Source organism: Abramis brama (genome assembly GCF_963993115.1).
Source record: "Abramis brama genome assembly, chromosome: 19".
Lineage (NCBI taxonomy): Eukaryota > Metazoa > Chordata > Actinopteri > Cypriniformes > Leuciscidae > Abramis > Abramis brama.
Window position 1 is genome coordinate 24,333,606 of NC_139981.1, and position 14,373 is coordinate 24,347,978.

At 40.1% G+C, this 14,373-nt stretch overlaps 1 protein-coding gene across 2 annotated transcripts in view; it reads right to left on the reverse strand.

Moving 5' to 3' along the window:
* Nucleotides 1-573: 573 nt before the first annotated feature.
* dhx57 (DEAH (Asp-Glu-Ala-Asp/His) box polypeptide 57) overlaps nucleotides 574-14,373 on the reverse strand; it is a 32,561-nt gene continuing 18,761 nt past the window's right edge. For both annotated transcript variants that reach the window (XM_084092825.1, XM_084092824.1), the window contains exons 18-23: nucleotides 9,993-10,076; nucleotides 9,765-9,902; nucleotides 8,015-8,089; nucleotides 7,799-7,933; nucleotides 1,250-1,450; nucleotides 574-1,169 (exon numbers count right to left, since the gene is read on the reverse strand). In XM_084092825.1, coding sequence (XP_083948951.1) covers nucleotides 1,026-1,169; nucleotides 1,250-1,450; nucleotides 7,799-7,933; nucleotides 8,015-8,089; nucleotides 9,765-9,902; nucleotides 9,993-10,076 — 777 coding nt within the window. In that variant the 3' untranslated portion in view covers nucleotides 574-1,025. The remainder of the gene's footprint in view (nucleotides 1,170-1,249; nucleotides 1,451-7,798; nucleotides 7,934-8,014; nucleotides 8,090-9,764; nucleotides 9,903-9,992; nucleotides 10,077-14,373) is intronic.

Consider the following 14,373-nt stretch of genomic DNA (forward strand, 5'->3'; position numbering starts at 1 on the left):
TTCTGCCTGTTCTCTGCGTCTCCTCAGTCTCATTTTCCTGATGCTCTGCTGGTACCAGGAGAGACATACACACATACTGTACAACATGCTTCACATTCTCATTGGTGTGAAACTACATGAGCAGGTGAATTTTACTTTTACATTATACAGCTGCATTTTTCCCCGAGAGAACGTTACACATATTACTACTAAGACCATGACATTGTATTTCAATAATTAATGTTTTAATAGAGGAGATTCCCCCAGCATACTCTAAATTGTCCTATATAAATTATATTAATCTCACAAAATATAATTTCTGTAAAATGATTGTTTGAAATTTTCAAAATACTTTTTTTTAAATTACAACCAAACCTTAAAATATGAATGTCATGTAATAGAAAAAGATATAGAAATAATAGAAAATATTTAATTTGATCATAACACTTTTTTTTGAGGTATCTGAGTGAATAATAGTTACCCAAAAACGTAGACGTGTACATTTGCACAAATTATATCAATACAATATAATGAAACAAATGTTATTTAACAAGTTCCACAAATAATTGAGGAAAAAAACTGTTTATCCACAGATCTAATATGACGTTTTATTTTTAAATACATTTGATAATGCATCTTTTGGCAAAATATGACAGATTTCATCATCACATCAAAGTTGATCATTCAAAACACCATTATGTCTTTTAATTTGACAATACATACTCACATATACCTCATGCCATACATTTAAAATTCATGCACAGGCCTGCTGTTAGTGCTTATGTCAGTAATATTGCATTAAAGCAGTCCAATATGGACTCCGGCATTCATGGGCTGTTTGTGTGAAATCACACAATGTCAAAGTACATTCATTTATTTAATGAAAGATGAAAGATGAAAGAATGATTTCATTTTCGTATTAAGTGCCTCCACACAGTTCAACAAAATGGCATAAGGCGTTTGTTAGGTGAACATCCCACTTTCATCAAATTGTGAACAGTATGTGGATGTGTAAACAGACAATCTGTGTATTGGATGAATGTGTGTTACTGTGTCGAGATGAGTGACACTATCGTGTGTATGATGCGAGATCCTCGAGGACAGCTGATCAAATCAATGCTGGGATTTTTGATCTTCTCCTCTAAGAGCTGATCCAGCTCCCAGCGCAGCTCTTTCACCAACTCAGCAACCTACATAAAGAGTTTCTGATGAAATACTAGAGTTGTATACTACTAGCATAGCATAACATACTAGAGTAAGTCTGTTTTACCTCATGAGACGCAGCAGCAAATTTGATCCATCCATCATCAAGTGAGATAATGAACTCTCCACGCTGCAGGTCCACGCTCACTCGCCCCCCACCGAACAGCACCATGGGATATACACACACCATGCTACAGTCACGGATAAACACGCGACTGGTCTTCACTTTCTCGTGGTACACCAGGTATGGGCTGTCATAGTGACGCACCTACAAAGAGTGAAACTTCTCAGATCTGACAGCACATGAGGGAACTTACACTTGATTTAAGACAACTGAATTGTTTTATATTTAATTAAAGATCATATTTAATAATAAAATCAATTATATATAATTATGAAATATTATCAAAAAATATATTGAATGTATGTAAATGTATAAATATATTATGTTAAAACATGCGCACCGATATACATATATACATGCACACACACACACACACACACATATATATATATATATATATATATATATATATATATATATATATATATATATATATATACATACATACATACACACACACACACACACACATAAACATATACACATATATATATATTAGGGATGCCACAATTTTCAATATAATATTGAACCGTTCGGTACGACATCCACGGTTCAATACGCGCTTGTGAATTGCGGTTTTTCCGGTTTTCGGTTTAAATAATTTATGTGCGTTTTATTTCTCTCCGAATTGACTGTTTGTGTGTGCCTGTAAGTCTACAAGCTGATAAGGAAATTCCCCGCGAGTAAATATTCAATCACTATGCTCTAAATTTAGGGGGCGCTTAACCATCATTCCACACTTTAACATGGCGAGCGGCGGTGAAGTGAGGCTACAGTACGAGGAAGCGCTGGCGTCTTTCAAATCCGTGGTCTGGGGACATTTCGGTTTTGCCGTTGAATATAGTGCCGAGGAAGAAAAAATGGTAAACAATAAAAATAACTGTGTGCAAGCATTGTTTTACACGTGTAGCCTACTCAAACAGAAACACTTCCAACATGACTGCACATCTGCGGCGCCATCACCCAGCAATATCACTGTCTGAAGGCACACGTTTATTTGAAATGGTCAATTTAAAGGGGTCGCACACCGGACGCGCAGCGCCACGTCTTTTAAATTCGAACACATTATTCTCTATGAGTGTACGTAGCGCTACACACACCGTCAGCGCCTTTACGGTGCTGATCCACTTGTCCGTGCGACACTTCTGTCGCGCCGCGCTCCACTATATTCCTATGGGTGACGTCAAGCGACCTTGTCGCACCCGCAAAGCATTCCGGGAAGGCAGCGCTTCATTTGAAAAAATGCTGCGCGTCAAAAAGCTGGCCGATGCCCATCTTTATGCAAATGAAGTCCGTTAAACGCGACGCGTCTATCCAATAAAAGTAGAGCATATGGAGACGGAGGGAAGTCTTTCGCAGGTCCTCTGTTCTAATACGCTACATTTCCCGCTCGGTCAAAACCACGCCCATAGCGGTAAACGCCCATCAACGTACCAATGTGGGGAGGGGTCGCGACACCACGCAAAAGTCGTGTTGGACAAGTGGATCAGCACCGTTAGGCGTCTGTCTGCGGCGCCCAGCAACGGCTCAGGACCGTGTTCAAAATCCTGCCGCGCCACAGAGCGCCATCTACATAGTTTTACATTAAATGTACATTTATTTGTCTCAAATCGTCATTAATGTATATACTGACTTCACTCTGTGCTGCAGTATAGGCTACATTTAGTTTTACATTCATTCACGGAAATCAGCTGCTTGAATGAAAATTGCTGATGTTATCGGATTTTCAGGTGATATTGTCAATTCATTAAGTTAACGGACGCTCTGAGGTAAAGTGTTCAGACTGCAGACTTAGCAACGATTGTATTTAATTGTACAGTACAATCATAACATAGTACAGGCATTATCTTAATTTCATAATGTCCTTAAACATAACAATATTGCTGGCCATAAACTGAGAAAGTGCGCGTCCGGTGTGCGATACCTCGAGTTGTCCTAGACTGACTCCCTTTATGTTTACTAACATGTAGGCCTATGTTTACTTTCAAAATTTAGGAATTTATGTGTTCCCCAGTTTGTACATGGGCTACCAGCAGCTGTGAGATGTCAGTGTTAATTGTATATTATACAATACACTAGGAACTAGTGGACTTTGCTTAGCTTTTAAGTAAAATAAAGGAGTATTGCAATAAATCGTTTTTATTTTTTTCTTCTTAACCTCTTACTGTTCCTATTGCCTAAGCACAGAATAACAAAAAAACACTCTTATGTGTCAAGCCATCAGAACCGAACCGAAAACCCTGGTTAAAAAACCGAGGTATGTATTGAACCGTGGGCTAACTGTATTGTTGCATCCCTAATATATATATACACATACATATATACATACATACATACATATATATATACTGCCATTCAAAAGTTTGGGATTGGTAAGATTTTTTATGTTATTAAAATAAGTCTCTTGTGCTTATCAAGGATGCATTTATTTAATTAAAAATAGAAGAAAAAACAGCAATATTGTGAAATATTACAATTTAAAATGAAAATGTATTCAAAGAGAAAACCGTTACGTATAATTTGTTCCTGTAATGGCAAAGCTGAATTTTCGGCATCATTAATCCAGTCTTTAGTGTCACATGATTCTTTAGAAATCATTCTAATATGCTGATTTGCTGCTCAAGTAAACATTTATTATTATCAATGATGAAAATAGCTGTGTAAAAATGAGTTTCCAGGCATGTTGTTGTCTCAACAGACAGGAAATGCCATGAGTCTGCGGAATTTGCATAGCGCAGCTCCGCCCCACCGCGTGGGTATAAAAGGAGGGACGCTGGCAATCTTGCATTATGTTTTCCTGCTGAGGAGCCGAGACTGAACTCAGGCGGTTCCAGCGGTACAGCGGAAGTGGCAGGGAGACATAATGGGAGACTCCTCAGGGAACATACATACGTAACCGAGATGTTCCCTTTCGTTCAGTCACTCCGAGTTACGTCAGTGACTGACGAATGGGGTTCCCCGTCTAATCACGCCACCTCGACTGTCTTCCAGTACTCTGCGTAAGTCTGAGATCCCTGTCGTGAGACTAGCACGGACGAAGGACTCCTACTTAATACAGGAATACCAAGGTACACTGGGAAGCATATCTCAGTGGAAATATGCAACACAATGCCTGCCCGAAGGGAGGACTTACAGAATACACATATGACCCGCGGGCGGGCTGCATATGGAGAACACTGGGGTATCCAGCCCGCAGGGTGGAATCTTTCAACCCCAGGGGTGGCAAGATGGCTTGCCAACATAACAGACAAAGAGCTGGTCTGAGGTCCTGAAACACTGCGTTCTGTCTACGTAAGCACGTACTGGATAGAGAAGTGGCAAGGCTGGGTCTGTCTCCTCCAAGGACAGCGCTTGCAGGTTCACCACCTGGTCTCGAAAGGCAGTGGTGGGAACCTTGGGCACGTATCCAGGCCGGGGTCTCAGGATCATGTGAGAATTAGCTGGCCCGAATTCTAGGCACGCTTCGTTAACCGAAAATGCCTGCAGGTCCCCAACACTCTTAATGGAGGCCAATGCAACCAGGAGCGCTGTCTTCATAGACAGGAACTTAAGCTCAACTGATTGCAAAGGCTCAAAGGCAGCTCTCTGCAAGGCAGATAAAACCACTGCGAGGTCCCAAGAGGGTACAAGAGGAGAGCGAGGAGGACGAAGAGGTTCCACTTCAACTCATAGCCGTGTCGAGTTGACAAGGCCCTAGCAGAAGTGATGGTAGCCACCACCTGAAGTGGTAGGGTACTAAAACCTGCCTTGTCCCATCCAGAAGCCACACATATAGGTAGTACTAGTTCAGAGAACCAGGTCCGGGTGGGCCAGAGAGGCACAACCAAAATGACCTGCTCCTCATCCTCCCTGATCTTGCACAGTAAGGCTCACTGGGGGAAACGCATACTTGCGGAGGCCCCGCGGCCAGCTGTACGCCAGTGCATTCGTGCCGAGCGTACCCTCGGTCAGGGAGTAAAACAGGTGGCAATGGGAAGAGTTGTGGGAGGCAAACAGATCTACCTGTGTGTCTGTTCCCAAATCAGCTGAACCGACTGGGGATTGAGTCTCCATTCTCCCGGAAGTGGCTGAAACCGTGAGAGCTTGCCGGCTTCACGGTTCAGGATATATTTGGTGAATGGCTTGAAGGGACCTCAGATGCTTCTGACTCCATAAGAGGAGATGGCAGGCGAGTTGCGACATACGGCGGGAACGTAGACCACCTTATCGGTTGGTTTACGCTACTGTGGCCGTGTTGTCTGAACGGACTAGTACGTGTTGGTCCTCGAGCAATGCCCGGAGGCGGTGCAGAGCCAAGCGTACTGCCAGCAACTCGAGGCAATTGACATGCCAAAGGCGCTGGGGTCCTGTCCAGGAGCCCGTGGCAGCATGTTGCTTGCATATGGCACCCCAGCCCGTGGTGGAGGCATCTGTTGAGACAACAACATGCCTGGAAACTCATTCTAAGGGTACTCGGGCCCGTAGAAAGGAGAGGTTCGACCAAGGGGTGAAGGTCTGATTGCAGGCCCGAGTAACTGGTACTCGGAGCGTGCCTGGTTGCCATGCCCATCTCGGGACTCGATCGCGAAGCCAGTGCTGAAGCGGTCTCATATGAAGCAGTCCGAGCGGGGCTGCCGCTGTGGATGTCATATGCCCCAGGAGCCTCTGAAAAAAACTTCAGTAGAACCGCACTCTTGCTCTGGAATTGACTCAGGCAAGTCAGCAGTGACTGCACGCGCGCGCTCGCTCGTAAGCTGTGTGCACATGGCAACCGAGTCTACCATACCGAGAAAAGAGATCCTCTGCACGGGGGAGAGTTTGCTCTTTTCATGAACCGAAGGCCCAAACGGGCGAGGTGCCAGAGCACCAGATGCCTGTGTTCGCAAACCTGGTCTCGAGAGGTGTCTTTCCTGGACCACGCATGTGGACATCACCTGACCCAGGGAGCGTGCAGTCACCTTCGTCACCCGTAGTGCGAGGTCTACGCAGCTCTTCCATGAGCCATTGATCAGCCCTACCCTTGTGCATGTGAGTGAGCACCCTGGCCTGGTAGACCTGAAGGATGGCCATAGCATGCAGTGAGGCGGCAGCCTGCCCCACAGCTCTATAGGTCTCTGCCACCAGAGTAGACAAAAACCTACAGGTTTTGGAGGGGTGCTTAGGGTCACCACGCCAGGTGGAGGCGCTGTGGGGACACAGTTGTGTTGCCACAGAACACTCCACGGGGTGAACCCCAGTGTACCCTTTGGCCGCGGCCTCAACAAGGGCAGAGAAGGCGGAAGAGGCCGGTGAGCAGTCACGAAAAGACAAAGGAGACTTCCACGATCTCATGACCTCTTCATGCACTTCCGGGAAGAAAGGAATTGAGGGCGGGTGCCAACGGGTGTCAGCACGCGCCGCCCCCAAAAACCAATCATCAAGCCTTGAGCGGGACATGGCGGAGGGTTCCACACAAGCCTGATGCTCGCGGCTGCCCGGGAAAGCATGGCAGTCAGTTCTGGATCAGACTCGGGCAATGCTGGCACCCCCGAAGGATGCAGCACAGCCGAGTCTTCATCTCCAGATGACTCAAGCCCACCTTGTGATGCGGCGATAGACATGATTTCATCTGCCGGGGTGCCGAATGAAACGCTGGGCCCGCCGGCGACCTCCGGTTGAGACTGGTCAGCGACCTCATCCGGAAACCTCACGGGTTGCAATGTGGAAGAGGGGGGTGTGGCCCGAGGAGAATTCGTCGGGTTGTTCCATTCCAATCTGTCTACCGCACCCAGAAATCGTTCGTTTTGTAAGAACTCAAAGGTGATAGGCCTTCGAAGGTGATAGGTCAGAGTGACTGAACGAAAGGGAACAGCATTTATCTGAAATAGAATATTTTGTAATTCATCAAGAACTTAATACTTTAATTCAGCAAGGATGCATTATATTGATCAATAGTGACAGTAAAGACATTTATAATGTTACAAAAGATTCTATTTCAAATAAATGCTATTATTTTGAACTTTCTATTCATCAAAGAACCCTGAAAAAAATGAGCAGCAAATCAGTATATTGGAATGATTTCTGAAGGATCATGTGACTGAAGACTGAAGTAATGATGCTGAAAATTCAGCTTTGCCATCACATGAATAAATTACATTTTAAAATATATTCAAATAAAAAAACAGTTATATTAAATTGTAATAATATTTCAAAACATTACTGTTTGTTTTGTATTTTTAATCAAATAAATGCAGCCTTAATGCAGCATAAGAGTCTTCTTTTTAAAACATTTTTAAAAACGTCCCAAACTCTTGAACGGCAGTGTATACACACACACACAAACATATATTGTGTAGTGTACAATATTGCATATTATTTATAAATAATATTACTAATAATGTTGCAGCCTAACAGTGCTTACTTTTCACAATTCAATCAAGTCCTGATGGACAAAATCCTGCCCTGAATATTAGTTTTCCCTAGTAAATACATAATTTTAGATGCGAATGTAGATGTGTGATGTGTGATAGTTACGGAGAAGTTGACAGATGAAGGGTGGATGTGGACGGCTCCGTCACTCTTGGTCATAAAGCGCAGTTCTTCTGCTTTGGGCTGCATCTTCACAGCCCCTTTACTAGTGAGCTTATACTTCCCCTGAGGAGATCTCACCTAAACACAACACGGCACACTTTACACACGTTCACGTTCAACATCATATATACCAGTCTAGACTCATTTTGCGACACTGACCTGGACAACATTAGGGTAGAGGGCTGCACACAACATGGCAGACATCAACTTTGTGTTATCAGAGTTCAGGTTGGCCTGTTAGGGACAGAAAACCAGTTAAAAGGTTAAAGGAACAGGTCACATGCTGTGGGTACTTTACTATTGAGTTCATAAATAATTTCTGCTACTTAACATGTTTTTTTATCAAAAACAAGACAACTGGATGTGCTATGGGGTGTAAGCTCATGTGTAGCCACTGGTGCTCATTATGAGAGGTAAATATCAGATGAAACAGCAAAATATTCCAAGACACTCACTCACATGCCAACATTTGTAGCGCGTATGCCATCCAATAATCGCAAAAAGCTTTGTGCTTTGTTACCTTTAATATGAAGCAAAGTCTCAACTTTAAAATTTAAACAATAAATGTAATTTTGGCGCACATGAACTGATCATCCCATCTCCTCTTTACTAGGCTACTAGTTACAGCAAAAAATAAACATGGGTGAACATCAGAAGGTATGTCGAAAAATACATTACAACTTACCGAAATTAATCCTGTTTCATGTACTAATCGCTCAATCAGTGTTTCAACCAGGTAAAAACGTTGATAAAACAGCTTGTAGGCTATATAATCACTTAACGTTACATGTATCTCAAGAAAGCTATTCAATGTCTACAAAAAAAAAACAACCTCTACAGAAGAGCACTAAATAAATGCACTGTATTAGGCTATAAATTCATTATATTTGTACTTAACCTGATCTCTTCATTATTTAACGTATGTTTGACTTATTTATATAATAATTATAATAATTTATATTTTACATTTATATTTCACCAACAAACTGGAGTAGAAACAAAAAGTTGATATAAAAACTGCCTTATGTGTAATTTAAATGTTTTTATAACTCCTTTTCAGCTATTTGTTGATTTATAAATAAGTTTGTTTAATTCATTGATTATTAATTTAATGTTTATTTTCGGTTTCGGTTTTCGTCCAAGTGCACCTAAAATGGGCATAGACTGAAGTGGAAAGGATTCTTTGATGAACAGTTTGAAGAACAGCATTTATTTGAAATAGAAATCTTTTTAACATTATAAATGTATTTTATTTTGTTTTGATCAATTTAATGTGTCCTTGCTGATACTGAATACTGCCTCCAGGAGTGTAATAATTTAAACATATTATTATTCTGAATATTTCTTAATAAAAACATTTACGTAGATTTGCACAAGTTGCACAACAGTATAAAAATAGAAAAAAAGTAAAACATTTAAGATCTTTAGGTTTACACGTTACACCACCTTTCGAACAGTCTAAAAAACGGCGCTCAACAATCTCGCATATCACTGATGTAAAAAAAACAACACACACTATCCAGATGAAATATAGGATACAACATCTTAAATATTTTACCTGCCTTTATTTTTGAAAATAGCATCATTTCCAAACTGATATTAATCAGAGACAATCACAAGAATGTTCTTAACGCAAATGCACCATTTAATTTAATTTTGTCTTTTATTTGAACAAATATATAATACTAATTTATCACTAACTACATCTAATACCAGCTGTCTCAGACCAGTAAAAAAATGTATAAATAATTAAATAAATATTTCATTTAAGAAAAATATAAAAATATTTTACATTCATTTTACATTTAAAAAATGTTCAATTCAAAGCTATGTCCCTACTACTTGTCAACAAGATATTTATGAAAACATAAATATCCATATTTACCCAGCACTCAAAAATCACTGTTACCTCATAGCCTGTGGCCTCCAGCACCCCATCACCTCCCTTTGAGCTCATTTTTTCAATGACCCTGGCTTTCAGTCCATCCTTCACAAAGCCAATGTCAGACAGGAGCTCGGCAAACTGCCTTTTAAGACACGCTATCTCCTGAGAGAACACACACAAAACAGAAAAGTTATCCAAGCGTGCCAAAATGACTGGCATCTCCGCTGAGCTGATCAGAGATCAGTCTCTCACCTGTAAGCCCCGGATGGAGAGGAAGTTCTCTCTGCAGTATTGGTAGCCAGCCCTAGAGCCACTCTGTGCTGCCTTACACCAACCCTGAACACAACACGAGTCTTCATGATTATATCAAACAGCACATTTCATCAGCAAGTACTGAATAATCAACTAGGCACAGATCTTCATCAGTACTTTCTCAGAAATGAATAAATAAAGACATTCTGACTGATATGATAATCAGAGGTATTGGAAGACTGATTATTTTTTAATTATTGGCTGATAAAATGTCTGCTGCACTAATTAGAAGAAGCTTTGCTGGCGTCAAATTAAAAAAATTCTGACAGCCTTGTAAATGGAAAATAAACAATATAATTAACAATATTATATAATTTCAATATATTAAAATATAAAAAATATTTCAGTGAATTTTAAGTAAATAATGTGTAAAATTACAGTTAATTTATTTACCTCAATTAAATTTGCTATTGTATCTATCAGAATAAAAAAAACATATTGCTAGAGCACTATATTAATTATTACAATCTATATACACTACCGTTCAAAAGTTCGGGGCCAGTAAGATGTTTTTGAAAGAAGAATCTTACATTTACCAGGGTAGCATTTATTTCATTTAAAATCTAGTACAGTAAAAAAATACTGTATAACCAGAAATATTATTACAATTTAAATTAAATGTTTGCTATGTTCTATAATTTAACAGTCACATGATCCTTCAGAAATTATTCTAATATGCTGATTTGGTGCTCAAGAAACATTTCTTATTATCAATCTTGAAAAAAGTTGTGCTGCTTAAATTATTTTTTTTATTCTTTGATGAAAAGAATATTCTAAAGAACAGCATTTATTCGAAATATTTTTTATAACATTATAAATGTCTTTACGATAAAAAAACACAATTTAATCAATCTGATCAATTTAATGCATCCTTGCTGAACAACTCTTGCTGACCCTAAACTTTTGAATGGTATATATATATACAGTGCTATGCATAAGTTTAGACACCCATGCTAAAGTTGACTAAAAAGAGGAATAAAAAATCATCTTTTGGAAATTGAACTTAATGCCTTAATAAAAAAATTTGGAAAAATCCAACCTTTAAGGACACCAATTTTCTTTGTGAATGAATAATGTATCGTAAATAAATAAATGTTCTTCCTTAAAATACAGGGTGCATAACTCTGGACACCCCTATGTTAAATTCCCATAGAGGCAGTAAGATTTTTATTTTTAAAGGCCAGTTACTTCATGGATCCAGGATACTATGCATCCTGATAAAGTTCCCTTGGCCTTTGGAATTAAAATAGCCCCACATCATCACATAGCCTTCACCATACCTAGAGACTGGCATGGTTTTATTTCAGTTAGCCTAATAGCTGGTTTGATTTGCATTGAGAGATGATCTTATGGAAAGTACTCCATGCCAATCTCTAGGTATGGTGAAGGCTATGTGATGATGTGGGGCTATTTTAATTCCAAAGGCCAAGGGAACTTTATCAGGATGCATAGTATCCTGGATCCATGAAGTAACTGGCCTTTAAAAATAAAAATCTTCCTGCCTCTATGGGGATTTAACATAGGGGTGTCCAGACTTATGCACCCTGTATTTTATTTATTTACGATACATTATTCATTCACAAAGAAAATTGGTGTCCTTAAAGGTAGTATTTTTCCTAATTTTTTTAATTAAGGCATTAAGTTCAATTTCCAAAAGATGATTTTTTATTCCTCTTTTTAGTCAACTTTAGCATGGGTGTCTAAACTTATGCATAGCACTGTATATATATACAGTGAGGAAAATAAGTATTTGAACACCCTGCTATTTTGCAAGTTCTCCCACTTGGAAATCATGGAGGGGTCTGAAATTGTCATCGTAGGTGCATGTCCACTGTGAGAGACATAATCTAAAAAAAAAATCCAGAAATCGCAATATATGATTTTTTTAACTATTTATTTGTATGATACAGCTGCAAATAAGTATTTGAACACCTGTCTATCAACTAGAATTCTGACCCTCAAAGACCTGTTAGTCTGCCTTTAAAATGTCCACCTCCACTCCATTTATTATCCTAAATTAGATGCACCTGTTTGAGGTCGTTAGCTGCATAAAGACACCTGTCCACCCCATACAATCAGTAAGAATCCAACTACTAACATGGCCAAGACCAAAGAGCTGTCCAAAGACACTAGAGACAAAATTGTACACCTCCACAAGGCTGGAAAGGGCTACGTGGAAATTGCCAAGCAGCTTGGTGAAAAAAGGTCCACTGTTGGAGCAATCATTAGAAAATGGAAGAAGCTAAACATGACTGTCAATCTCCCTCGGACTGGGGCTCCATGCAAGATCTCACCTCGTGGGGTCTCAATGATCCTAAGAAAGGTGAAAAAAATCAGCCCAGAACTACATGGGAGGAGCTGGTCAATGACCTGAAAAGAGCTGGGACCACCGTTTCCAAGGTTACTGTTGGTAATACACTAAGACGTCATGGTTTGAAATCATGCATGGCAGGGAAGGTTCCCCTACTTAAACCAGCACATGTCAAGGCCCGTCTTAAGTTTGCCAATGACCATTTGGATGATCCAGAGGAGTCATGGGAGAAAGTCATGTGGTCAGATGAGACCAAAATAGAACTTTTTGGTCATAATTCCACTAAACGTGTTTGGAGGAAGAAGAATGATGAGTACCATCCCAAGAACACCATCCCTACTGTGAAGCATGGGGGTTGTAGCATCATGCTTTGGGGGTGTTTTTCTGCACATGGGACAGGGCGACTGCACTGTATTAAGGAGAGGATGACCAGGGCCATGTATTGCGAGATTTTGGGGAACAACCTCCTTCCCTCAGTTAGAGCATTGAAGATGGGTCTTCCAACATGACAATGACCTGAAGCACACAGCCAGGATAACCAAGGAGTGGCTCTGTAAGAAGCATATCAAGGTTCTGGCGTGGCCTAGCCAGTCTCCAGACATAAACCCAATAGAGAATCTTTGGAGGGAGCTCAAACTCCGTGTTTCTCAGCGACAGCCCAGAAACCTGACTGATCTAGAGAAGATCTGTGTGGAAGAGTGGGCCAAAATCCCTCCTGCAGTGTGTGCAAACCTGATGAAAAACTACAGGAAACGTTTGACCTCTGTAATTGCAAACAAATGCTACTGTACCAAATATTAACATTGATTTTCTCAGGTGTTCAAATACTTATTTGCAGCTGTATCATACAAATAAATAGTTAAACAATCATACATTGTGATTTCTGGATTTTTTTTTTTTTAGATTATGTCTCTCACAGTGAACATGCACCTACGATGACAATTTCAGACCCCTCCATGATTTCTAAGTGGGAGAACTTGCAAAATAGCAGGGTGTTCAAATACTTATTTTCCTCACTGTATATATATATATATATATATATATATATATATATAGAGAGAGAGAGAGAGAGAGAGAGAGAGAGAGAGAGATTTTTGGGGGGGTTTTGTTTATATTACACAATATATGCACTGATTGTGTGTGAGGGTGGAATCAGCAGTTGCAGAAGTCTGTGGATGTATTTAAAGGTGCAGTGTGTGATTTTTAGCGGCATCTAGTGGTGAGATTTGCGAATTGCAAACAAACAGTCACTCATGGCCCATCCCTCAAATTGCAAACGCGGTGGCCGACGTAGGATCAGAAGATGTCGTCGTCTGAGTCAGCAGAGAGTAGCAAGTCAAGCAATGAGGTTTCTTTATATTATTTTTTATATTAAATTATATTATATTTACTTAATTATTCAGTAAAACCACATGTTATTGCGATTTCTTTTTTACTTGTTCATCATTGTGTTAGTCTTTTTTTCACTGACTTTACCATAGCCTGTTTCCATGCTAGTTAGTATAAGATAAGAGCTATGGATAAGAGCATCAAAGCAGCTAGGTAAGGGGAAATAGCTAACGTTACGATGTCCGAGGCGTCGTTCAGACAGCATGTTTTTCTCCACGTTTGCAGAGTCAGGGACAACCTGAGTATTCTGCTGCTTCTCATTCAAGTTAGTGACGAAACGCGCTATGTAGCGCTGTTTGTTCGCTGTCGGCTACGGTAGAAACATGACGTCACGATATGTCGACCTTCATAGAAGGGGGGTGCCCGCGGTTATGTAGATATAAATGACTCATTCTAAGGTAATAAAAACATAACGGTTCATTAAGTAAGGTCTTTATACACCACTGAAAACATAGTTATGGATCTTATATTGCATTTCTGTCCATAGATCCTCAGAAATATCACACATTGCACCTTTAAACAAGGCCACATATGATTCTGTAAAATAAAATTATCTAATATTTTTTTAAGAAAAAAAAACAAGCAAGTGGTATTGTGTATATATCATAATGAATTGTGTAT